This window comes from Saccopteryx bilineata, chromosome 9 (genome assembly GCF_036850765.1).
Source record: "Saccopteryx bilineata isolate mSacBil1 chromosome 9, mSacBil1_pri_phased_curated, whole genome shotgun sequence".
In the NCBI taxonomy this organism is placed as follows: Eukaryota; Metazoa; Chordata; class Mammalia; order Chiroptera; family Emballonuridae; genus Saccopteryx; species Saccopteryx bilineata.
Window position 1 is genome coordinate 30700937 of NC_089498.1, and position 25544 is coordinate 30726480.

General features: G+C 50.8%; 1 protein-coding gene across 1 annotated transcript in view; it reads left to right on the forward strand.

The window, feature by feature from the left end:
• Positions 1-14770: 14770 nt before the first annotated feature.
• Positions 14771-25544, forward strand: part of CMIP (c-Maf inducing protein) — a 256807-nt gene continuing 246033 nt past the window's right edge. Inside the window, exon 1 of the mRNA XM_066242475.1 lies at positions 14771-15486. Coding sequence (XP_066098572.1) covers positions 15187-15486 — 300 coding nt within the window. The 5' untranslated portion in view covers positions 14771-15186. The remainder of the gene's footprint in view (positions 15487-25544) is intronic.

The following is a 25544-nucleotide window of genomic DNA, read 5'->3' on the forward strand; positions in this document are numbered from 1 at the left end:
AAAAAGAAAAAAAATCACAACACTATTATCACACCGAAAGTTTTTTGAAAACAATTTCTTAATATTATCTAATATCTAATCAGTGTTTAATTGTCCTTGATTGTCCCATAAACCTATATTAAATTTGATTTGCTTGAATTAGAATCTACATATTACATTGGGCTGATATAACCTTCCCCCAAGCGTGGTTTTTTTTAATTTATTGATTTTAGAGATAAAGGGAGGGAGGGAGAGAGAGAGAGAGAGGAGAGAGAAAGAGAGAGAGAGAGAATCATCGCTCTGTTCCTGTATGTGCCCTGACTAGGGATTGAACTGGCAACCTCTGTGCTTCGATGATGCTCTAACCAACTGAGCTGTCTGGTCAGCCCCCCCCCCCCCCAGCATTTTGTTAGGACAGTTTTCAAACATCCAGTGAAGGGGGAAGAATTTACAGTGAGCTCCTGCGTAACCCCTCAATTCAACCCCAGCATGTTACTATACTTTCTCTGCCACTGTCTACCCATCTGCCTGCCTCTCTACAGTCAATGACACTTCACTTTTTGGTTCCTTTAATCTAAATACTGTCCTCTCTCTCACCTTTTTCCCTTGCCATATATTTATTTGTAGAAGAAACTGTGTGATTTGTCCTATAGAATCTCTCATTTGATGATTAAATGTGCATGGTGCTTAGAATATATTAGGTACTCAATTAATATTCATTATTATTTGCTTTTGATTTATCCATATTTTCTTATTTTGCCAAGTGGAAATATAGCATTTTTTTAAAGATTTTTTTTTAATGTTTGTTTTTATTTTATTTATTAATTTTAGAAAGGAGAGAGAGAGGGGAGAGAGAGAGAGAGAGACAGAGAGAAAGAAGTGGAGGAAGAGCAGGAAGCATCAACTCCCATAAGTGCCTTGACCGGGCAAGCCCAGGGTTTCGAACCGGCAACCTCAGCATTTCCAGGTTGAAGCTTTATCCACTGCACCACCACAGGTCAGGCTTTTTAAATATTTTATTGATTTTTTTTTAGAAAGAAGAGAGAGAGAGAGGCGGAGGCAGGGGCATGGAACGGGAAGCATAGTAGTTTCTTCTCCTGTGTGCCTTGACCAGGCAAGACCGGGCTTTCAAACTGGCAATTCCAGGTGGATACTTTATCCACTTTGCCACCACAGGTCAGACAAAATACATCATTCTGTAACCAAAAAAATTTTTTTAAGTCCCTGACTACTACATCTTTTCACAGCCACACATAGTGGTCTGTCTTCACTTTGTTTGCTGGGTCTACTCCATCTATCAGATACTCAGGAAGGACCGTGAGCAGTTGAAGGTGGCAGAATAAGGGGGTGTGATCTGTTAAGCTTTTGTCAAAATTGTTACAAATTCCAAATAAGTGTATAAAGACTGGTGAGGTTTCACAGTACAGTTTTATTCCTGTGGGGTATTATCTGTTGATATCATAGTCTCTCCAGATTGGGAGAATTTTATTTTACTCTTTACTTATAAATAACCAGCCATTTTCATTGGAGGGGGGAACCAGAGCCAGAGGGCTCAGGGCCATGGCCAGGGTAGAGTCTGGGCCAGGAACTAGGATCAGCCCCTTCCCTGGGGCTGAGGATGGTGACACCAGCAGGGAGGCCCAGAGGAAGCTTGGGGAAGGTATGAAAAGCTGAAGAAATCCCCAGAGAGGGTGGAAGCAACACACAAATCATTAGGGATGGAGCGGGAGCTCACAGCCTGGTTCCTGGGGCTGGGGCAGACGGAGCAAGAGAAAGAAGAGCCTCCCTAGGGATCCGACAGCACAGACGTGGACAGCAAGCAGACAGATGAGAAATATGCAGGCGCTCAGCATCTTCCATCAGCTGCTGCAGAGGAAAAGCAGGAGATGGGTGGGGGAGCTCTGGGTTTGCGGGGGTCAGGTGCTCCGAGCCTGGTTTTGTCACCCATCACTTGTGTGGTCTTGGGTAAGAGCCCTTCCCCTCTTTGAGTTTCTCCCATCTGCAAAGCAGGATGGTGGCCTGGAAGACCTCTACGGGTTTGATCAAGATCTGGCAAGGCAAACGGTTCTTCTCATTGCTCCCTGGGGTTGCAGGAGGTGCTCAGGGTTGTTGGGACTTCAATGTCTTGATGGCCACTTTAGCTCTTTTTCCTTCCAAGATGGCAAACCCCAGCTGATTCTGGGGTTCAGAGAACAGGTCCAGTGGCTCCCACACAAAGTCACGTCAGATATTTGAGCAGCAATCAGTCATAAAGTTAATATCTTGCCCTTTCTTTTATGTCTCTGCTTTCTTTAAAAAATTTTTTTTTTATTTTTCTGAAGTTGGAAACGGGGAGGCAGTCAGACACACTCCCGCATACATCCGACCGGGATCCACCTGGCACACCCACCAGGGGGCAATGCTCTGCCCATCTGGGGCGTTGCGCTTTTGCAACCAGAGCCATTCTAGCACCTGAGGCAGAGGCCACAGAGCCATCCTCAGCGCCCGGGCCAACTTTGCTCCAATGGAGTCTTGGCTACAGGAGGGGAAGAGAGAGACAGAGAGGAAGGAGAGGGGGAGGGGTAGAGAAGCAGATGGGTGCTTCTCCTGTGTGCCCTGGCTGGGAATCAAACCAGGGACTCCTGCACACCAGGCCGACGTTCTACCACTGAGCCAACCGGCCAGGGCCTGTCTCTACTTTCTTTCTTTTTTTAAAAAATTTTTTAAATTGTTTTTTGTTTGTTTGTTTGTTTTAGTTTATTCATTTTTAGAGAGGAGAGAGAGGGAGAAAGAGAGACAGAGGAGAGAGAGACAGAGAGAGAGAAGGGGGTAGGAGCTGGAAGCATCAACTCCCATATGTGCCTTGACCAGGCAAGCCCAGGGTTTCGAACCGGCGACCTCAGCATTTCCAGGTCAACGCTTTATCCACTGCGCTACCACAGGTCAGGCCCTGTTTCTACTTTCTTACTCAATTTTTTAGGACTGGTCAGTGAAGAAAGGTACTAGTTGTAGAGGCTCCCTAAGAGACCCTATTGGTTATTGTAGCACCAATTTACCAAGGCAACTATTCTGACTTATTTTGAGACATGGAAGTATAATTTAGTTTAGAAAAGATTCCATCTCATCTGATCTGTGGTGGCGCAGTGGATAAAGCATCGACCTGGAATGCTGAGGTAGCTGGTTCATAATCCTGGGCTTGCTCAGTCAAGGCACAAATGGGAGTTGATGCTTCTTGCTTCTTCCCCCCTTCTCTCTCCCTCTCTAAAGTGAATCAAGTCTTAAAAAAAAAAAGAAAGTAAATATTCCATCCCAAATTATGAGAAGAAAAGATTATATCAAGTAAATTTTTTTTCGTTGCGACACCATAGTTGTTCATTGATTGCTTTCTCATATGTGCCATGACCGCGGGCCTTCAGCAGACTGAGTAACCCCCTGCTCGAGCCAGTGACCTTGGGTCTATGCTAGTGAGCTTTTTTGCTCAAGCCAGATGAGCCCACGCTCAAGCTGGCTATCCTGGGGTCTTGAACCTGGGTCCTTCCGCATCCCAGTCTGATGCTCTATCCACTGCCTGGTCAGGCAAGTAAATTTTTTTTTAAATGGCAAACGCTAGGTATAGGTTCAGAACTGTGGGTCACCAAATTGAAGCAGGAAATGAACACAAACTCCAGTGTATATGGTTCCGGATTCCAGTGTCTACCCTGCCGCATCCTGGCCTGTGATCTGCACTAGCGTTTCCCAATGGATTGGTCATGTCTGTTTTGGCTGAAAAAATGGACAGAGCCCACTTTCCCATCCCGAACCCAGATCCAGGGCTTACAAAGCTAATCCTCAGGGTAGACTTGGCTAATTAATCTCTGAGTTAAAATCTGCTTTGAATTTTTTAGCCAAACAAAATGGCAGAGTGAATCAATACAGAAGTAAGCCACTTGTCTGAATCCCTGGCCCAGGCCCTAGCCACCTGCCAACCACAGCCATTGTGCAACCACATGGCCAGAGGTCCCACTAGCTGGCTGTGATTCCTGGGTCATTGTCGTCTGCACTGAATGAAATTCATTAGCCTATGGTGAGCTATCAGGTTTAGTGTGTCTAGAGCCGCCTGGTGGAACAGGAGTGTGGTGGACAAGCACAGGCAGTGGGCTGTCCGTCTAAAGGGCGTCTCCTTAAGTGCTTCACGCAGTGTCACGTGCAGCCCAGGGCACCTGCAGTGGGTCCTCCTGAGTCACGGCACTCCCTGTGAATGTGCTGGTGTGAGTGTGAAGACAGGAGGGCAGGCCTGTCTCCATACCTGTTCCAGAGAAAACAGGACGAGCAACACTCTCGGAGCCGAGCGGAGGCCTGGGGAGCGGCTGCTGTGCTGAGAACTACCTGGCACAGAAGTCAACACTTCTGCGACAGGTGTTGGGCTCTGTGATGGGTTGAATTATGTCCCTCAAAAAGATGTTGAAGTCCTAGCCCCCATTAGCTCAGACTGTGACCTTATTTGGAAATTGGGTTGTTGCAGATGCAGTAAGTTAGGATGAGGTCATGCTGAAGTAGGGTGGGCCCCTGGTCCACTCTGACTGTGTCCTTATAAAAAGAGGAAGTCTGGACAAAGCCACACACAGGGAGAATGCCTGGAGCGTGAAGGCAGAGATTGGGCGATATATCTGTCTCCAAGCCCAGGAGAACCACAGACGGCCAGCAAACCACCAGAAGCTCGGGGAGAGGCCTAGAACAGACTTCTCTCAGCCACCCAGCCAACATCTTGACTTTGAACTTCCAGGCTGCAGAGCTGTGAGAGAATAAATTTCTGTTGTTTAAGCTCCCGTGGGTTTGTGGGGCTTTGCTACAGCAGCCCCGGGACACTCAGCAGGGGCTGACAGACCAGAATGTGGGTTTGGTGGCCTTCTCTCTGGGAGGCCTTGGGCAACTCACTTCCCTTTTTTGAGCCTGGAGCCCGGACCTGGAACTCTGAAGCCTGGCTGGACAAAGACTGGTCAGGTCCAGCCAATCCCTTACCTGGACATTGAGAGGTGGGAAACTGGGTGACAGTGACCACTGAACCCTGGGGACTAGGTTGAGAAGGCCGTTTTGGGCCCAGTGCAAGATACACAAGCAGAGGCAGCCAGGGTTCCAGGAGGCGCTAGACCAGACTCCCAGAGAAACCAGGAAAAAAGACAGAGGGGAGAAAGGGAGCCTCCGTGCAGAGCCTGCGGGATCCCTGTTCCTCCCCGGGCCCGGCTGGTGAGTGGCGGCTGGGCTCTTGGGTGCATCCTATTCCCACAGACTCCCCTTCCTGTGGTGTCGCAGGGGGTGCTTTATCTCTTTGCCTGTCTCTGACCAGGCTTTGAGAACTGTAAAGTGAGGACCACATTTTCTCAGCAACAACATTGAATGCCTGCTGGTGTCCAGGCGCAGGGCACGAGGTAAAGCAGCCCTGGGTCCTGCCCAGGTGGTCCCAGGCCAAGGGCAGTCACAGGGGACATGCGCAATGCCATGCCTGTCCCCCCAACTCCAGTTGAAAACAAAACAGCGAGGTCAGCCAGCAAAATTCGTGTTTTCCACTGTCGACTGTTAAATGCCTGTTGTGAAATGTCAGATATCACATTCTTCCCCTTCCTTGTCTTTTTTTCCTCCCCATTTTGAGAGACATGGGCTAACAGAGGAAATAGAAAATGCATGATTAGGGCTAAAATAGGCCATAAAGACTGATGGCTGAGAGAGAGCGGTTCTGGTACCAGATTGGTTGAGTTCAAGTGTGATCTTAAGCTAGTTTTTAACCTCTCTGCATCTCAGTTTCCTCATCTGTACAATGGGCAAAATAAACCTCATTGCAGTCTTGTGAGGATTAATTTAAAGGAGTGAACGTATGCAAAGTGCTTACACAGTTGGCAGGCACACAGTAAGCCCTATGAGGACAGTGGCTCTTATTATTATTATTATTTTTTTGTATTTTTCTGAAGCTGGAAACGGGGAGAGACAGTCAGACAGACTCCCGCATGCGCCCGGCCGGGATCCACCCGGCACGCCCACCAGGGGCGACGCTCTGCCCACCAGGGGGCGATGCTCTGCCCCTCCGGGGCGTCACTCTGCCGTGACCAGAGCCACTCTAGCGCCTGGGGCAGAGGCCAAGGAGCCATCCCCAGTGCCCGGGCCATCTTTGCTCCAATGGAGCCTTGGCTGCGGGAGGGGAAGAGAGAGACAGAGAGGAAGGAGGGGGGGCGGTGGAGAAGCAAATGGGCGCTTCTCCTATGTGCCCTGGCCGGGAATCGAACCCGGGCCTCCCGCACGCCAGGCCGACGCTCTACCACTGAGCCAACTGGCCAGGGCCCAGTGGCTCTTATTATTAATAAAGAAATGCACAAGGTTGGGGAACACAATGAAAGAAGTGGTTATTATCTGTTATATTTCTTGGGGGGTCTGCCCACACTGTACTGTGTCCTCTTCTAGGGAGTAGTCGCCATATATATATAATATATATATTTTTATACATATATAATATATATAATATATATAAACTATATATATATATTTTTTTTGAGACAGAGAGAGAGTCAGAGAGAGGGATAGACAGGGACAGACAGACAGGAATGGAGAGATGAGAAGCATCAATCATTAGTTTTTCGTTGCGCGTTGCAACACCTTAGTTGTTCATTGATTGCTTTCTCATATGTGCCTTGACCGCGGGCCTTCAGCAGACCGAGTGACCCCTTGCTTGAGCCAGTGACCTTGGGCTCAAGCTGGTGAACTTTTGCTCAAACCAGATGAGCCCGTGCTAAGCTGACGGCCTCGGGGTCTCGAACCTGGGTCTTTCACATCCCAGTCTGACGCTCTATCCACTGTGCCACAGCCTGGTCAGGCCATATATATATATATATATATATATATATATATATATATATTATATATTATATATTATATATTATATATATAAACTTGGTTTGGACACTGGCTGAGTTGGGCCCTGGTCCAAATTGAGCCAACCAAGTCCTTCCCTTAGAATTGGGCCAAACATGTCCTAATTTGACCCCAGCTGGTCTCTCAAATGGCCACCTCTGTCATGCTGAAGTGACATAACAGAGAAAGCCAGGAGGTGGGGAAGGAGGATGCAGAGTGAGACAGATATGTGAAGCAGAGAGAAGGCCCCTGGGTCCCTGGTTTTGGCTCTTTCTGAATCCTAGACACCTTCATGCCATTGGAGCGCTAGTGAAACAACCTTGACTCCTTATAACCAATTTCCACTCTTTTATTTTTGATTGATTTTAGAGAGCCAGAGAGAAGGCAGAGAGAGAGAGAGAGAGAGAGAGAGAGCGAGAGAGAGAGAAGCATTCATTTGTTCCACTTGTGTATTTATTGATCGCTTCCCGTACGTGCCCTGACCACCAGGGATTGAACCTACAACCTTGGTGTTTCAGAACGATGCTCTGATTGAGCTAACTGGCCAGGGCACCATCTCCACTCTTTGGAGAAGCTACTTTGATTGTTTTCTGTTGCAACCGAGATGTCTTGGCTGACACCTGGATGCTGGGGACTGCCTTCTCATTTCTCTGCATCTGTGAGACTCTGATCTTCCTGCAGTTACAAGAAAATGCCCACTCCTTTCCTTTCAGCCCAGGCAGGCTGGAATCAGTTTGTGGTTGAAGAAAGAGACCAGGAGTTGAGAAACCATTTTTTCCCTATTGTTTATCGAGCACAGACTTCTTCCTAAGCCTTGTTCTGAACACTTCACATGCATTATCTCATTAGCTCCATTGTGAATATCATAATTTGATCTGTTTCTCAGATGAAGAGACTGAGGTTCAGAGAGGTTAAGTGATTCAGTTAGTGTAACCCAGCTAAGGGAAGTGGACAGATGTCAACTTTGTGCTTTCAAGCTCTTCATCCTACCTGGGGCCACTGGATAGCATCTTCCCTGCTGTGAGATCTTAGAGAAACCCTTGATCTGACCTCAGCTTCCTAATCTGGGAAATGGGATGATATCATCACCCTTCCCATCCGAAGGGAGTGGGAGTGGCTGATGCAAAGGGAGGTGAGGGTAAGTTTTGGAAGAGCCCGTGTTTCCCACACATGTAACACCCCCCACTTCCTTTCATTGCTTCTTAGCAACTGACTCAGAGCGGATGGAGGGGAAAGGAGGTCACATTTACATTGGTCAGTTTGAGCAGCTCACCACAAAGGCTGGTGTGGGAGAGAGATGCAACTAATCTGAAAAGCACAGTAGTTTTTATTTTTAAAAATATGGCCCTGGCCGGTTGGCTCAGTGGTAGAGCATCGGCCTGGCATGCAGGAGTCCCGGGTTCGATGCCTGGCCAGGGCACACAGGAGAAGCGCCCATCTGCTTCTCTACCCCGCCCCCTCTCCTTCCTCTCTGTCTCTCTCTTCCCCTCCCACAGCCAAGGCTCCATTGGAGCAAAGTTGGCCCGGGTGCTGAGGATGGCTCTGTGGCCTCTGCCTCAGGTGCTTGAATGGCTCTGGCTGCAACGGAGCAACGCCCCAGATGGGCAGAGCATTGCCCCCTGGTGGGCATGCCGGGTGGATCCCGGTCGGGTGCATGCGGGAGTCTGTCTGACTGCCTCCCGTTTCCAACTTCAGAAAAATACAAAAAAAAAAAAAAATCACCCATAGTACTCCATCCTCCATGTGACTGTGCCAGGCGTCATTTCCACGCATCAGCGGCAGCCTGGCAGTATTGGGCTTTTCACAAAAGTCCCTGTGAATTTAACAAGAATGAATGGCATTTATCTTCTTTTTAAAAATTAAAACAAATCAATATGTGCTAATTGCAGAAACTTTGGGGTGGCATTAACAGGAACAAAATCTACCTGAAAGCGTTACCACCACGTCAGCAACAAGAGGAACAGACGTCAACCCACACGCAGGCACCGACACGGACAGAACTCAGAAACTGTTATGCAGAGTCAAAGAAGTCAGACCCCCAAAAGTGCTCTTTTGCTTCTATTTGTATGAAATTCAAGGAGAGGTACAGCTAGCTACAGTGAGAGACAGCAGATGAGGGCTTGCTGGGGCCAGAAGAAACACAAAGAAACTTCTGGGGCTGTGGGAATGTTCTATATGGTATCTCTGTTAAGGTGGGAGTATATATTTAACACTTATCAACCTGTTCTTTAAAAATGGGCACATTTTATTTCATGTAAATTATACTTCCAACAACATTGGTTTAAAGGGGTGGAAAATGACCTGTACTTCTACTCTCCTGCAGTGGGGGTCTTAGACAAATCCTGCATCTGGCCTTGGTTACCTTGTTCTTGGTTATCCCGGGCTAACTGCGATTAAGATTTTGCTGTGTGTATGTAACTCAACCGATCCACTGTGTGTGAGAAATATTAGTTCCAGGGAAACTATCAATTCTCTGTAATACTTAAAATATTAACCTCAGGCTTCATAATTTGGTGGAAGCGAGACAGAAAGGGGAGAGGCTGGTACTTCATTTTCCTTAGGTGCCTTTCTTTATCCCCTGAAACCAAAGAAGAGGGGCAAATGGCACAGTAACCACTGAGCCACCCAGTATCACAGGCTGATAAATAGGAAAGTGCTCCCACCCCTTTCCCTTCATTGCTGACGAGCCTAGAAAATGGGCTGACTTCACGTCAGCTCAGAGGAGGGAGGAAGATGTTCGTCAGTTTCAAGATAAAAAACATGACTCCTCTCCCTTATTATACCAGAAGAAGAGCACATTTTATTATGTGATCAGCACATTAGATGCCATCGGTGTGGAATGTATGTTCCATTATGCTGGTGTCTCATGCCTATTAAAAATGAGGTTTGGGAATGATCTCCGAGCTGATGCAATTTTGAGAGTTTTCAAATGGAACTTCTTGAGAGTTCCTGAAAAGCAATAATGCCATGAGTGGCTACGAAATTGGGACCACTTAAGAACAAACAGTCTTGGTGCCTGCTTTTGGTGCTTAGCATTTTATTACAAGTGTGGCCTCAATGCCGTTAAATAGGCTCCAAAACCAGGACTGAAAAGAGGGTGCACCTTATTCCATTCTATGAGTCCCTGTGTTCCTTGACAGTCTGATAAAGCCAGCGGTGAGTTGGCATCAGCCCCCTAGAAGTAGCATCTGAGGATGAACGTGCTGTTCCATGAGTATGAACAATATACTCTCCCCCAGACTGCGACCCCCAGGATGGCCGGGAGCAGGATGTGCCTACCGAGAGGGCAAGGAAAACATCTTCCTTAAACTAGGGGGTTCTCATCTAGCCATGATTTTGGCTCCTAGGTGACATGTGGCAATGCCTGGAAATAATTTGGTTGTCACAAATTGTGGGTGCCACTGGTATCTGTGAGTAGAGGCCAGGGATGCTGCTAAATGTCCTCCAATGCACGGGACAGCTGTCTGCCACCAAGAATTCTCTAGCCCCAAATGTCAACAGGTGAAGGTTGGAAACCCTGCAGAGATGTGGCATCTGGCGTGTCTGCACTCCGGTTGTTGGGCAAATGGGAAAGGTTCAGAGAAGTGGACTAGATGGAGGGGTAACATTCAGGGCTGTATAAACAATGAATTCTAAAATGACAGTGGGGGCGTGAAGCTTATTCAAAGTGCTTACTCTGCACCAGGCTGTGAGCTCATTTAACTTCTACAACTCTGGAAAAAGCTACTGTTATGACAGTACTTTAAAGTAAATCAACCGAAGATATACACAGTTGGAAAAAAGAAGAGGAAGATGTTTTCTTCTTGGGATGCTGGTGGTGTCTGGTCCCCACTTGACTGTGAGCCCCAAGAGGAAAACATGTTGTGTAAACTGGATCTGTAGTACCCAACAAAGTCCCTGGCACTCAGGAGGTGCTAACACATAGGTATTTAGTGGAACAGAATGAAAAGGTGAGGGAAGCAGGGCAATGTTTCCTAGTGGTTAGAACATTGCATTGCAGTTAGATTTCCAACCACTCAGCAGATAGCCATTGTGCAGCTACTCTGGGTCAGACCCTAGAGAAGCAGGGAGCGGCATGCTGGAGCTGACCTACACTGGCTTGTGAGAGCTGATTGTTCATTTTTTGGGAAGCTTGCAAACTGGTTGTCAAAACGGCCATCAAACATGATGAAATTATATAAAGTTAACGTTAAATAAATTATATATTTTAAAAGGTAATAAGATGTATCACTTCCTAATTATTTTACTTGTATCTTTGTTTTGGAGGCTATTTATGTCTATTTCAGGGGTCGCCAAACTTTTTTCTGTATGAGGGCCAGAGTAACTGTTTCATGCATTGCAGGTCAGGAGATGAAGCTGGCCCCTCAGCCATGGTTTGCTGTCCCCTGGTCTGCTGTGTCCGTAGGGTAGAAATACTCTGCAATGGGGCACATCGCTTTACAACTCTACCCTCAGTCATGCATGTTGGTAGCTTGAAACTGGCCACGGTGGGAATATTTACACCATGGAAATTGTCAGATGCTGTGAATCAGGGATTTCCTTCCTTTCAGCAAGCTGACTGTTAAACATTTACCAGCAAACCACTGGACACAATGATGGGCAGCACTAGAATGAACCCTGCCCTTCGGGAGGGTTCAGAGTCGGGTTCGTGCATCATTTCTTGGTGGGGTGGGGCAGGAGGGAGTGGTGCAAAGGCTGGTGACTATCTCCACTCCGAGGACACTCAGCCACAGGTGTGCCTGCCGGGTGGGGCAGGGCTGCTAGAAGGGGGCGCTCAGGGGGGCCTCTTCTAGGGCTGGCCATCCACAGTGATGCTCCTGTCCCACACCAGGGGCTGCGCCACCTCGGTAGATTCCTTTGTGGGGAGCCCGGGCAGCAAGTCTGTCTTGCCCCTCTGAGTTAGCACAACGAAGACTTCAAGGACTTGGGAGTTGAGATGTGAGCTCATGAGGGCTGTTTATCACCTGCTCACTGCAACCCCAGCCCCCAGCACTGCGTTCGACACTGTGTAGGTTCTCCATCAGTGCAGCTCAGGAGTGAACCCGCAGTGGGTTGCTGAACTCAAGTGATGCTTTGAGCAGGTGAGAGCAGAACAGGGTCCTTTGGGACCTGGCTCAGATAAGGAGGGACCGCTACAAAAGAATGCAGAAAATGACAGGTTTGCCTGGTGACCTTGTTGAATGACGGCCTATGGGAGCTCAAGCAGAGTGAAGGGGTCATGAACTCCTGTGTTCTCACTGCTGCTCCATAAACCTCTCAAGTTCAGTGCCAGGAGGGTGAACTCTAAGGGGCCAGAGAGTCTGGATTCCTGTAGCATTGAGGATGACTTGGGTACATGATCCATCCATAGAAACCTGACAGGCTCGTGTCTCCTGCAGGGAGGGGAGCTTATAATGATATCGGACAGCTGGACCCAGATTCATTTCTAGGTCAAGAACCCGGGATAATGGGAGGTGAGGGTCTCTGCAATGAGTTACATGAGTCCCAGTCTAGGAGGCTGGAGACTCGACTATCACTGAGTGAACACCAATGCCATCCCATCTCATCCTGTTTCAACTTACTGACCTGGTCCTATGGCTGGCATGTTGGAAGCACCAGAGAACAGGCAAGTGTGGCAATCAGTCATTGCCTATTTGTTGAGCCCTGACCATATGCAGGCCCTGAGCCAGCTTAGCTGTCAACCAGAAACTCCTGATTTCTGCCCCAAGGAACTTTTCTTTGTACAAGCATATGGGGGATCTGTGTCACTGATTGTGAACTAAAAATTTAAAAATTATTTAAAGAAGACTGGATACTTTCATCTCTTAGGCCTCTGCCCTGCATTCCCGGGGCACCTTGTGTGCTTTGGCAAACGAGCTAGTCTCTTGCACAGGCCAAGTGTCCTCCCACCTCCACGGTGCCACTTGCCCCCCTTCCAGGAACATCTCTCCCCTTCCTGACCTGATTCCTAAAGCCCTCCTGAAGTCAGGACATGTACACCAGCACCTGACGCATTACGTTCCCTCTCTGTTCTTGGAGCTCAAGCACAGTGTGGTTGGTCACTGTTTTTATCATCCTTTATCTGAACTCCGTACCTGGGCACAATCCTGACTAGCTAAGTGAGCAAGTAACTCAGCCTCTCAGTATTCTCATCTGCAAGAAAGGAGGTGGTGGCAGCTATGTCAGAAGGTTGCTGTGATAAAGGAAAGCTGAATGCCTGTACAATGGTAGCACAGAGGAAGTGCTTAGGATATTGTGGCTATTTTAGGAATAACTCCTATGACAACTTACAGCAGGAGCTCAATAAAGGTTTGAACAACTAACCTAATCCCACCCTTTCACAGCTAGGTCACAACCATCCCTTGTGCCGACATCGACAGCATGAGGTGGGGGCTCAGGTTTGCCCCTTTCTTGCTTGGTTTTCTTAAGGCTATTGAAGCTTAGAACTTGAATGAAATGCCGGCAAGTTGTGGGGAGATGATGAATACCTCATTTTCTTAACTGTGCCTCCCACCAGGCGCATGAGCAGAGAACAGCTCTGCCCATTTCCAGGGCAGCCCGGACATTTGAGTCTTATTCCATGAGGAAGGCCTTGCCTTCCACCCTCTTCCTTCAGCCCTGGCCAGGCTCAGGGCAGAGAGTGTTTGGGGAGCCTCTCCTCCATCTTGTCTGTTCTGGGAGAGAGTGGGGAGATAATCCCACTGCAGGGACTCTGTGGACAAACTGCGGCATTCATGATGCTATTCGACACATGCTCACACACGCATGTGTTCACTATAAGGCTCCTTCACTTAACAAAAAGGTAAAAACTGGGCTTTTCCCCAGTATTAACTGCAGAAGTGTTTGGATGTGAGCAAGTCTGATGGAGGATCGGAACATTTGCTGGATGGTGGGTGTTAGGTGTGTCCTGATGGCCGAAAAGGAGTGCTTTTGTTTTAGTTCTTGTTACTGAGCGACACGGGTTCATCCCACAAAAGTGCTACCGGTAGGATTCTCTCCTGCACCTGGTGCTGGGGGCCTGAGGATGCAGAGATGCATGGCCAGGTCCTGGTCTGAGGGGAGAGGTAAAGAAGCTGGACCCACTAGAGTGCAGGAAGAGGAGTGGGCAGTCCAGCAGCTTTGGGGGGAGGCTTTGTTGTCTAGATTCCTAGAAGGGGTCAGACTCCAGGGGCAAAAAAACAACAGGGACTGGGGAGCCTGTCCCCTCCTCGTGGGCGGCTCAGGACCCTAAACGCCAAGGCGGTAGACATCTGCAAAAGGCCAGAGGTCGGCACATCTGGTAGGCTGAGATAGGACAGTGTGGGCTCATTATCCGGATAATTGAGGGCACGTTTTCAGTTCGAGGAACCATTCCTGTCTTATGGTCCCATCTGGCCAACCAGATGGGCAGCCTGAGCTGTGGAGGGGTGTCAGAGGTCAAGCAGTTCAGCCCTCACCCCTCCAGCCCAGCCCAGCCCAGCCCAGCCCAGCCCAGCCCAGCCCTGGTCCCTCTGGTTTGCACCTGGCCGCACCTCTGCCGTCCGCGTTGACATGCTTCAGGGCGCTGAAGTTTCTGATCCGCGCCGACAGGATGGGGAGCGTGGGGTGCGGGGATCACGCTGGTCCCCCACGGGCCTCGCCGCTCCGCACCCGTCTGGGCACCGGCGGGGGCGCGGCTGGGCGTGACGTCACGCGCCCCGCCCCCGCGGCCGCAGCCCACCCTCACATTCCGGGCGGGGCCTGGCGGGGGCCTGGCGGGGCTCGCCCGCCGCAGCCCCCTCCCCAGAGGCCGCCCCCTCCGGTCGGGCCGCGCCTCTGCCTCTCACGTCCCCGCCCGGCGGCCGACTCCGCCGGCCAGAGGCCGAAGCCGCGGCGGCCGCCGCCGTTGCCGCCATTGACGTCAGAGGGGCGGGCACATGACCCCGCGGGGACCAATCGCGCGGGCGCCCAGCAGCTTCTGCAATCTCTCAACTGAGCCGGCCCCCGCGGCCCCCGCCGCACACTTGCCCGCGGACGGCCGCCCAGACACACGTACTGTACACACGAGCGGGTGGCGGGGCCGAGACACGCCCGCCGCGCGGCCCCCGCTCGCCGCTGCCGCCGGCCCCCGGCGCTGCCCGCGTCCTCGCCCTCCCGCCCAACAAGCCGGTCCGGCCGCCGCGAGCATGCACCCGACAAGCTAGGAAGAAGCCGAGCCCCGCAGGAAAGAGCGAGCGCCGGCCGCGCCAGCCGCCCGCCCGCCCCGGGCCCCTCCCCTGCGGGCGCCCCCAGCCCCACACCCCCCCACCTTCCTGAGCGGTGGGGGGGTGCGGGCCGCCGAACGGGGGCCCCGCCGCCCCGCAGCCGGGACAGCCCCTTCCCCCGCCCCCGGCCCCCTCCCCGGCCCGGCCGGCCATGGATCTGACCAGCAGCTCGGGCGGCGGCAGCGACCCCCGGCAGATCGAGGAGACCAAGCCGCTGCTGGGGGGCGACGTGCCGGCCCCCGAGGGCACGAAGATGGGCGCCGTGCCTTGCCGCCGGGCTCTTCTGCTGTGCAACGGGATGAGGTACAAACTGCTGCAGGAGGGCGACATCCAGGTCTGTGTCATCCGGCACCCGCGGACCTTTCTCAGCAAGATCCTCACCTCGAAATTCCTGAGGCGCTGGGAGCCGCACCACCTAACGCTGGCCGACAACAGCCTGGCGTCCGCCACGGTGAGTCGCTCCGCGCGGCCGCGCGCCGGCACCCCCGCGCCTCCCCTCGGGGCCGGGAGGCGCCCCCTCCCACCGCTGCACCTGGAGCCCGGGCCTGCTGCGCGCGGGGGGCGCCGGGGACGGGGAGAACCGGCCACCCCGCTCCTGGCCCGGGCTCGGGGCTGGATTGTAGAATCCGAAGCTCTGCTCAGCCGGCGGCTCGGGGTACCCTTAGAATTCTAGAGAGGATCTGGCCCACCTCAGGCTGAGCATTTGGAGACCTCTTGGGCCCAGCGCTTAGGTTTCTTACGGATGGGACGGTGGGATAGACCCAGGGCTGGGCCCTGATGGTGGTGAGAGTTCCATTTCTGAAAGCCTACGGTGGACAGAAAAACAAAACCACCAAAAACTAAAACACAAAACCTCTCAAACCCCTAACAACCTCAAAACCCCAAAACCTAAAGAATTTCCAGAAACCAATTTATTATTTTTTGCTGTACCCGGTTTTTATTCTTTTTTTCCTGCCCAGGCTGGCGGGCAAAACTGGGTGCTTCCCTTTCTGAAAACTCTCTTTGGCACATTGGGAGGTTGGAAGTGCAGAGCGAGGGGGCAGGGGTCCTGGGCTATCTCCTCCCCACCCAGGGCTCTGGGTCAGCCTCTAGCGTGGAAGCTGGCCTGTGTGCCTGTGGTCTTGCATTGTCCGTGAAGTGTGTGTAGACGTGTGTTGCTGGGGATTTTATTTTGTCACTGTTAATTGTTTTTAACTATATGGCTGGGACTGGGTCAGCTGGGTGAGAGGAAGAGAAGTCATTGATCTGTTTCTGAAATCAAATCTGCAAGGTGGAGAGAGACAGCTGTGGTGGGTCGCAGGGCGGGGGTGGCAGGCAGGAGCTTGAACAGGATGCTTTGTGTTTTGAAACAAGGACAGTTTAAAGCACCATATATCTGCTTGGGCCTGAGCCTTGCTTAGGGGGTTCCTTCCTCTATGGAGTGGTGACAGGTCTTCCCCAGAATGCACATTTCCCCCTGAGGCCACTGTGAGCCTGTTTACTAAGCACAGTGGGGGTTGGGGGGAGGACAGAATCCACCGCCTGCCTACACCTGTGCGGAGAAAACCCAGCCAGGAAACAGGGTGTCGCTTACATGGCATGTCACAAACGTGTAGCGTGTGTAGACATTTCCCCGGCATCCATGTTCCCTTGGCAGTGTGTCACAGGCCGTGACACATGCTCCAAAGAATGGGGATGGGGAAAAGTTAGCAGAAGAAACCCTACTCCATGAAACAGCCGCCCCCCTCCTGAGAGCATTGAAGCACACGAGGACTTTTATTCTGAATTTTGGGACCGATGTGCTGAGAACACCTATTTTTTCTTTCCTGTGGGCACGTTGGTGCAATGTCTGCAAAGGCTGCTTTCTCAGGGAGGATCACTAGTTGTCAGAGAAGCGGCCCAGGCCCATTTTCAGGCTAGTGCAGATTCTTAAACCCGTGGCGAGCCAGAGGCCCTAGCCTTTGGCTTTTCATGTGATGGCGATAGAGCCTCAGGAAATTTGCCCTCACGCAGCGTTTCAGATTAGTGTCCTCAGTAGTTCCCTGCCTGGGACCTGGCTTCAGAATTGTCCCCTTACTCAGGGGGGCTTTATTTTTTTTTCTACCAGCCCTCAAAATGAAGGAAGGGGGAGAAAATGGTTGAGAGGCACAGTGACTGTGGGAAGGACAGGCTGAGCTCTCCTGCACTCCCCTGGGAGTGTCTTCTGCTGCTGTTGGCCATGGTCTGGAGGTGGCTCAAGGCCCCTGACTTACCTCTGATTGCTCAAGAGGTATATGAGAGAGAGAGAGAGGGAGAAAGAGAGGGAGGGAGGAAAAGCTGAAGCCTGGTGCTGGTTTCTTAAGCAGCCAGAGGTCCTGGCCCCACCGTCACCAGCCAAGGTGGGTGGCACTGCTGTAGCTTGGGCCTTCCTGGAGAGGAGCTGTGATTTTCACGACTGGGAACTGAGGGCTATCCATGGAACAAGATTTGTCTCAGCAGAACCTGGATCTGGTGTTGGGAAATGTGGAAGGAGGAACTCTGAGCAAGTGTCCAATGAGCTGGCATAATTCTCCTTCTTCTGCCTGTCATCATTAAACCCCCCAGGCAGGGCAGAGGTGTCCTTAAATCGCCCCCATGGTGGGCTCCAATGGGGTACATGGCTCCAATAGGGTGAGCATGGAGGGGGGCAGGTTGGATCAGGGCAGTTGCCTCCAGCCAGGACAGAGGTGGGGTTGGGACTATTCCTGGGGACCTTGCCTCATCATCAGACACCTGGTTGGTGTCCAGGCCGTAGGAAGCAAAGCAGCCCTGAGGGGTTTTTCTGAGGCCTGGGCATTATGTAATCTGTCTGCATTTTATAGTGTGGCCCAAGTACTCTATTGAGAAATAGTAGCCCAAATGAAACAAAGGTGAATTTACTACAACAGCAAGCCCTGTGCAGCCCTGTTGCTTTGCAGAGTCCCGTGGCCTAGCCACAGGCTGCTGATATAACAAGTATATTTCATATCCTTTCATGAAATATGTATCATCTATATATAAAGTCATCTATACAGCCCAGCTTAAAACCATTTGGTAATTATGTGGTTAATTGTTTGGACTTCTGGAACAAGAGTCAGAGCTATTGATCTGGATTCAAATGAATACACAAACCAAATAGAAAAACACTCTTTTGCCCAAACTGTCTTTGGAGTCTGTCTATACTGATCCAATTAACTGGATTATTGTCAGAGATAAAGACCAGGTTTCCAGGACCACAGCCATCTTGGGCAGGGGTGGAAGCATAGGTCTACCTGGTGGCAGTTCCTGCTGGCTATGTCCCTCAGGTGGACCTCTCCTGAGTCCCTGCTGGGGAGATGGGCTCAGCCTGGGGCTCCAGGAACTGGCAGCCTCACCCCCTGGCCTGGCTGTAAACTTTGCCTTCTGTGGGGTCAGGTTGGAGCTTGCCCTGTGCCTGTCTCCTGGGCCAGTTACTGATTAAATCCTTGCAGAGCCAACAGTGTGCCTAACGTGGCCTGTGACAGCGCCGGGCCTGATGCACTCTGTGCTTGAGACTTTGGATCCGGAAAGCTCATAAACAAAGAAGGAAGCACAAAGGCAACAGGGACCTGGCTGACGTGTGAGGGGAGATTGGGAGGTGTTGTCCCTTCCCTGGGGTACATATGGCCACACCTTGGGGGGGAAGGGCCCGCCTGCCCTGGCTGTGGCCTGGGCCTGGCACCTTATTCCCTTTTGCATCCAGACTTCCCAGGCCCTGGGCCTCCCTGGGCCTTTGTGGTGGCAGTCGTAGTTGACGGCCAGGCGTCCTGCATAAGCAGCCAGGTCCGGTGAGGCTGGAATCCATTTTGCTGTTCTGTGTCTGGGTTGAATTTGATCACCTGCTGGACATATTTGTCCACCGGACAAGGGCTTTGTCTGTGTGTGCTTTGTTCCCTCTGCGCCGAAGAAGTACAAATAAGCCGCTTACATTTTATTTCGCTTAGTTTTGTGCACGCATCACACGGCATCGCATGGTGTGTCCAATCCGACAAGTCTTGTATTCATTGACCTAACAGGGATCGGAGCACAGGTGACAATAGCGTTCTTTATTCTCAAGCCTTAATTCACCGTTGACTTCTTTTTAAATTTTCACCACTTTTCTGCTCTGATTGAAATGTTTCTGGCCTTGCCATGGAGAGGAACAGAGAAGTCACCTTAATTCTCATTGGGTTTCTTTAATCAGGTATTTTTTGGGGAGAGCAGCCTTCTTCTGAACTAGCACTTATGCTTACTAAGCATCTAGGTGTCAAGTGCTGAGCGGAAAATTCATCCCAACGGTGTGATTTCTACTTGAGGATTAAAGTTTGTGTCCTCCAGAGTAGTCAAAAGTCCCACGTGAATGCTTCTGCACATGTGTGTGCGTGTGCACGTGGGTTGATTTTTTTTCACTTTGTTTCATGTACCACTTCCCATCTTTGATTTATGTGGTATTTATTGTGGCACTTAATAAACCCAAGAAAAATTTTTTTCAATGCCATTTGTTATAAAAAGATTTTTGACTATATCAAATTTGTTTCCTGGATAACTTGTCCGATCGGAGGTGGTGGAGAGGAGGAGCAGAGACAGAGGAGAAAAAAAAAATCTCAATTCTCTGTAAATAAATAGCAAATGTGGTCTGCCTTCCCCAGGTAAATACGTGCATTTAAAGGAGAGAGTATGTTTGATGTGGCCATTCATTCGCCTGGTGCAATCTCAGATGCCCTTTCTGGTTTGGGCAAGATTGTGCCAGTCCAGGTGGAAGGGGTTTCACTGCTCATGCCTGGGCTTTGCTGCCGAGCTGGCCACAAGGGTGGTAAGGTGGATATGTGCCTTTGGCTTGGGCTCCATGGTCCACAGGTGGCTTCTACACAGGGCCCTCAGACTCACCTGGCAGTGGGGGAGGAAGGGCATTTCTGGGGCACCGTGTCCGGCAAATCTAGGTTTGTGCATATGCCGCTGCCTTGTTCCTTTTAACTGCTGCGTAGTGTACCATTATAGAGGGGCACTGTATTAATGTAGGTAGACCATTCTTTATTGCTGGACATTAGGGGGAGTCTGGTGGCTGTGTCACCAAAGCTGTCTTGGGGGCCTCGCTGCCAGCCTTAGGACATCAGGGCAGCCTCTTTCCAGGCTGGCCAAGCTTGGTCCGTGTGGGTGGTACCCCCTTGGTGTTTTGGCAGAACGAACCTTTGCAATGGCTGAGCTATGCCATTGATTAGAGGATTCAGTGAGATTAAGCAAAGCAGCCTGATGGTTTAGGCTGCCTCCACCATGGGGCAGAACTAACTCCGGGCTTGTCACTGGCACTGGGTCTGGATTCTGAAGGTACGATTCCCTGGCTGTGTGACTTTTGGCATGTGCTTCCCCGTGCTGGGCCTTGCTGTTCCTCCTTCTGGGGGTGGGACTGTCCTACCTCATTGTCAGGGTTGCTGTAAGGATTGGAGAGAGTTCAGATTAGCACCTAGTGGGTGGCCGGTACAGAGTTAGGGGCATGACAAGGGGGCCAGAACTCCGATTCATATTTTCCTAATTGCCCTGAGATAGCTTGGCGAAACTGCACAAGTGGAAGGACGTATTGCTGTGTAAACATGGGCAGTCCCCAGAGAAAAGTCTTCTGAGATGAGCAGTGAGTTTGGGAAAGTTAGAGTGTTTAGCAGATCTGGTATGTGTGGAGGCAAGAAGTTGTTGAAAGCTGTTTAAGAAAAATTCCTCAGGGGGTACAGTCTAGTTTCTTTAAAAAAGTCACATGACTCTTTTTCTTTTTTTCTTAAATTGAAACAGTGATATACACATCAAATAAACTCAGATAGTACAACAAGGTACGTAAGGAAAAGGAGGGGTCTCTCGTATTCCACGTCTGGACTGCCCCCCGGTTCTCCTAGGCAAGCCCGTCACCCGTTCCGGTTTACCCTCGCTGGCCGTTTTGGTGTTCACACACAGCTCTGAGCCATTATTTCTCATTGGATCATGTGTTTTGGAGATTACTCTAGGTTTGTGCATACGCCGCTGCCTTGTTCCTTTTAACTGCTGCATAGTGTTCCATTATAGAGGGGCACTGGATTAATGTAGGTAGACCATTCTTTGTTGCTGGACATTTAGGTTAGTCCCAGTCTTTTGCTGTTTTAACGAGGCACCTTCCATTTTTATTCAATTGAGTTGTTTCTGTTTTGATAATTTGAATGTGTTTTGCTTACTTCTTTGGTGGCTGTTGAAGTATTTAGTCCCAGAGTTGCTATGCAAGAGTGCAGTGTTTAGGGTCACGCTGCCTGGAGTCATGCTTCAGTCTGGCTGAATGGCACCAGTCAGCCTCCTTGGAAGGTCTGGCTACCTGGTCTCACCAGGAACTGAATCCAGGTGAGCAAGGCTTCCAATCAATCATACTGACCTCTGCCCTAAGGACAAAGGTCTGCAGAGCCTAGGACAGCTGTTTCCTGCTCCACCTGAGAGCATCATTTTTGTCTCCAAACTTCCTGCTTCCCCAGGATGGAAGCCAGCCCCTGTGGCCCTGGTCTAGAGAAAAGGAGGAAGTGAGAATGTCTTTTCCCAGCTCTTGGCTCTGGTGACAAGGCACCCAGTGCATTCAGCAGGGCACCCCGACGGAGGCCGGGCATGTTTGAAAGGAAGCTTTGCTGATATTAGCAGAGTCCTACCAAAGGGTGATGAGGTATGTGTGCGTGTGTGCATGTGTGCATGCACGTGCGTGTGTATGTTTGTGTGTATTGTGGCAGACCCCTACAAAGAAAGTATTTCAGGTGCTGAAATGGTCCCATGATTAATTGCCTTTCTTTGTGCTTGTGACGTACAGAGGGTTTATAGTCTTGTCTGGGGTATGCAGTGAGGTGGCCAGAGAACAGCCGACCCCATGGAGTGATCAGATAGGCGAGCTGGGATCCCACCCCTGCAACTTCCTAACTGGTGGGTGACCTTGGACAGGTCTCCTAACCTCTGTCCTTATCTGTAAAATTCAGATTGTGGGATTTCCTTTTAGCACTGACCTCAGTTTTAGGTGAGGTATAAAGTATGGCAGTTCATTTAGAACTCGTTTGACAGAAATATATCACTGTTCCAGACACTTTGAAGAAAACCCATTCCTTCAACCTTGTGTTGGTGGGGTGGGTGACAGACAGTCAACAACTAAGCAAGTAAATAAGAAATCTGCCTGGTTGTAGGTGTCAGGGCCCTGGAGAAAAGAAGGCAGGCAGATGTGTGGCATGTTTGGGGCTTGGGAACTGGGAGTCTTGTTGCTTTGCATGTGGCAGTCAGGGAAGGGGAGAAGGTGGCATCTGGAGGCAGAGCATTCTAGGCAGAGGGAATGGCAGGTGCAAAGGCCCTGAGACTGGCTTGTACTTAGAAACCACCCAGTAAAGTGGCTGGCACTGAGTGCATTCTCTACAGTTGTCATTATCCTGCTTTCCAGGAGCTGTTATCATCTATTAAAAAATATTCACAAGCACCTGGAATGTGCCAGATGCTGGGTGTCCAGGCAGCTCCCAGTCCCATAGAGCTTTCATTCTAGTGTGTGTGTGTGTGTGTGTGTGTAAAAGCTAGTTCCCTCCTAATAAATAGTGAAGAATAGTGTTGGAGCTGTGCTTTAAGAGACTCTGAAATTACAAAGCCTGAGAAAACTTAAAAACCCAACTCCTTTTGTCCATACGGTGTTGCAAGGGTCCAGGATCTAGGATACTCTAATCATCAAATTTGCCTCCAGGGTAGAGGTGAGAGGAAGTATGTTGCCCAGAGACCCTTACAAATGACTCAGCATCTGGGCAGGAACTCACACTCAGGACTCCTGCCTCCCAGCACCTTGCAGTGTCTTCCTTTGTCATTGACTCCCCTGCTTTCAAGCTGCTATCAGAAATGATATGATCGAGATTTACTTTGGTGGCAAGCAGAGGAGCTGGATTCTCCAGTCCTCAGGTGGGTGACGTGAGGACTGAGGCAGGCAGCTGATGTTTCCCTGGGGCTGGGCTGGCTCGGATGGGGTCATCAGGAGAGGGGAGATAACAGTGGAGCTGGTAGTAGTTTCCTGGATGTCCTGGGCCAGCCCTGAGCTCTGGGAGACCCAGAAAAGCTGCAGATGGGAGCACACGGTCTGGGAAAGCCTGCTTGCTGCCTCTGGTTTTGGCTCGCTGTTCAACCCAGGTGAATCTGACCGCTGGCACGCATGGGCGTGAGGCTCAGCGAGGCAGTGGCTCTGTTTGTATGGACGGGGCTGGCTGTAGTCAAGGCAGGCTAACTGCTGAAACAAGCAGCCCCCACACCTGGCTGGTTTCACGCAACACGGTTTACTTCTTGCTCATGTCACAGTCCAGTCTGGGTTTCTGCCCCCTGCAGGGCCTCATTGAGTAGGGGTCGGGGAGCGGGAGCAAGCACCAGAGCCGTTTGTGGGCCTGGCTGGTCCCTTGGCCACAGCTCAGTCATGGAGCTTCCCACGTGCAGGGGAGGGTGAGGTGGGATGAACTGTGTCAAGGATAAAGGAGACCATGGCCTGACGATGACTCCCACCCAGGACAGGGGGGTCACCACAGTGGTCTGGAGGTCTCCGAGGTGGCAGCAGCGGAGCTGCTTCCCTCGGACATGAAACGACAGGAAAGGACATTCAGACAACATGGTCTCTCTGGCTCTGGGTGTGAGCTTGGTGGCAGGTCAGGAAGCTTTCAGTCTTCTCTCTGGCTCTGGGTGTGAGCTTGGTGGCAGGTCAGGAAGCTTTCAGTCTTCTCTCTGGCTCTGGGTGTGGGCTTGGTGGCAGGTCAGGAAGCTTTCAGTCTTCTCTCTGGCGGGGAATAAAATAGAATAAGCAGGTCTATTGCAAGGGACGGAGCCCTGCACTGCTGATTATGATGACATGCGTGTCTACCTGCTGTGTGCCAGGCACAGTGCTCATCTGCTTCTCTGTACAATCCTACGGGCTAGGTGTTATTATCCCCATTCTACTGATGCTGCAAATGAGGCTCAGACAAGGAGGATCGGGAGTAGGTAGATTTCAGAGGCAAAGGCAGGTCTGCCCCACAGGCAAGTGTGAGTGCCCATAGATGTATGTGCATTTTCTGGGTGTGCATAAATGATTTCAGCCTCTTGCAAAAACATCTTAGTTGAAAATCAGTGTGCTTATCAGTTTCATGTTTGCCAATGTTTGGCAGACATTCCTCTGTGAATTTGTCAGGAAAGTCCAGGGAACTGGTGTTGGAAAGTGAATGCCAAGTGTTTGTAAAGGGTAAGCACAAGGTACTAGTTTGTGAATTGAGTGCCAGATACTATGTTTGCAGATGGAGTCCCCAGGCACTGCGTTTGCAAAGGGGGTGCTTCTGGATACCTTACATTTGCAAATGAGTACTCCTAGGTACTACACCTGCAAAGTCAGACAATCCTTACTCCCCAAAGGCTCATATTAAATCGGGGTACACTGTGAAGTACAATGTACTGTAAAGCAAAAACATCTGCCTTGTCTGCTGTTGGGAGAGAGGAAGTGCTGTTGGGGCAGGTGGTTTCAGGAAGGACTTCATAGGGGAGACACAGCTGGATGGGCAGAGGTGGGGTTGAAATGGGCAGAGTGGGGAAGAGGGCTAGGGATGGGGCTGGGCAGAGGAGGAGAGGCCAGAGCAGTGGGGGTCCATTCCGGTAGTCTGTGATAGTATCCCTGAGTGGTGGGCACCTGGGCACCATGAGAGTGTAGGAGGTAAAGGTAGGGTTAGGATCACTTCCTAGAGTGGGGCCATGAGTCAGGGTGAGGTTAGATTAGTGTTGGGTCACCAAAGTATGTTTGAGTTAGGAGGACCCTGATCCTGATGCAGAGAGGCAGGGGAGTGGCCACCAGCTGGAAGCCTGGGATGCCCCTGAATGGAAACTTCGGCGGTGCAGGGCTCTGAGTCACCAGGCCCAGGCGTTAGTCACAGTAGTGACCACTGCAGCAGCTACTCACGAGCGTTCTTTTTGCTAGGAGCTCGGTTAGGCGCTCACATTGATGGTTCCTACAACAACCCACCAACGTGTTGTTACTCTCTCCATTTTATAGATGGGGACACTGAGGCTCCTGTTAGTGGATATTGTTTAGCTGAAGGAAAAAATTTGTGAAAGAATGAACAAATGAGGCTGTTGCAGGGGTCTAGTTGGGAGGTCCCTTCTGTTGAAACGGGAAAGGGAAGAGCCACATTCAGACTTCCATCCACCACTTCCCTTGTATCCTTGCATGTGTCTAGCCCCCTCCACGTGCCAGACATATCACACCACTCCCTCCTCCAGGGCTGTGAGGCCAAAGGAAGGAGTGTTGTATGCAGAGGACCTACGCCTTGCTGGGCGCATGGTGCACACAGCCACCCTCGAGGTAGACACAGGTCTGGGAGTTCCTGGCTCGCTGCCACGCACGTGGAGCTGCTGGGTCTGGCTGCCCGGCCTGGAACTCCTGACGGGCTTCCACCGAAGGCCTTTGATACTTTCTGCATCCCAGCCCTGAAACCTCTGCCATGAGCTTTGGCTCAGAGGGCTTCCCTTCCCTTCTGGAACCTTCTTTGCTGGAGGTCTGGTGGGAAGGCCCAGGTG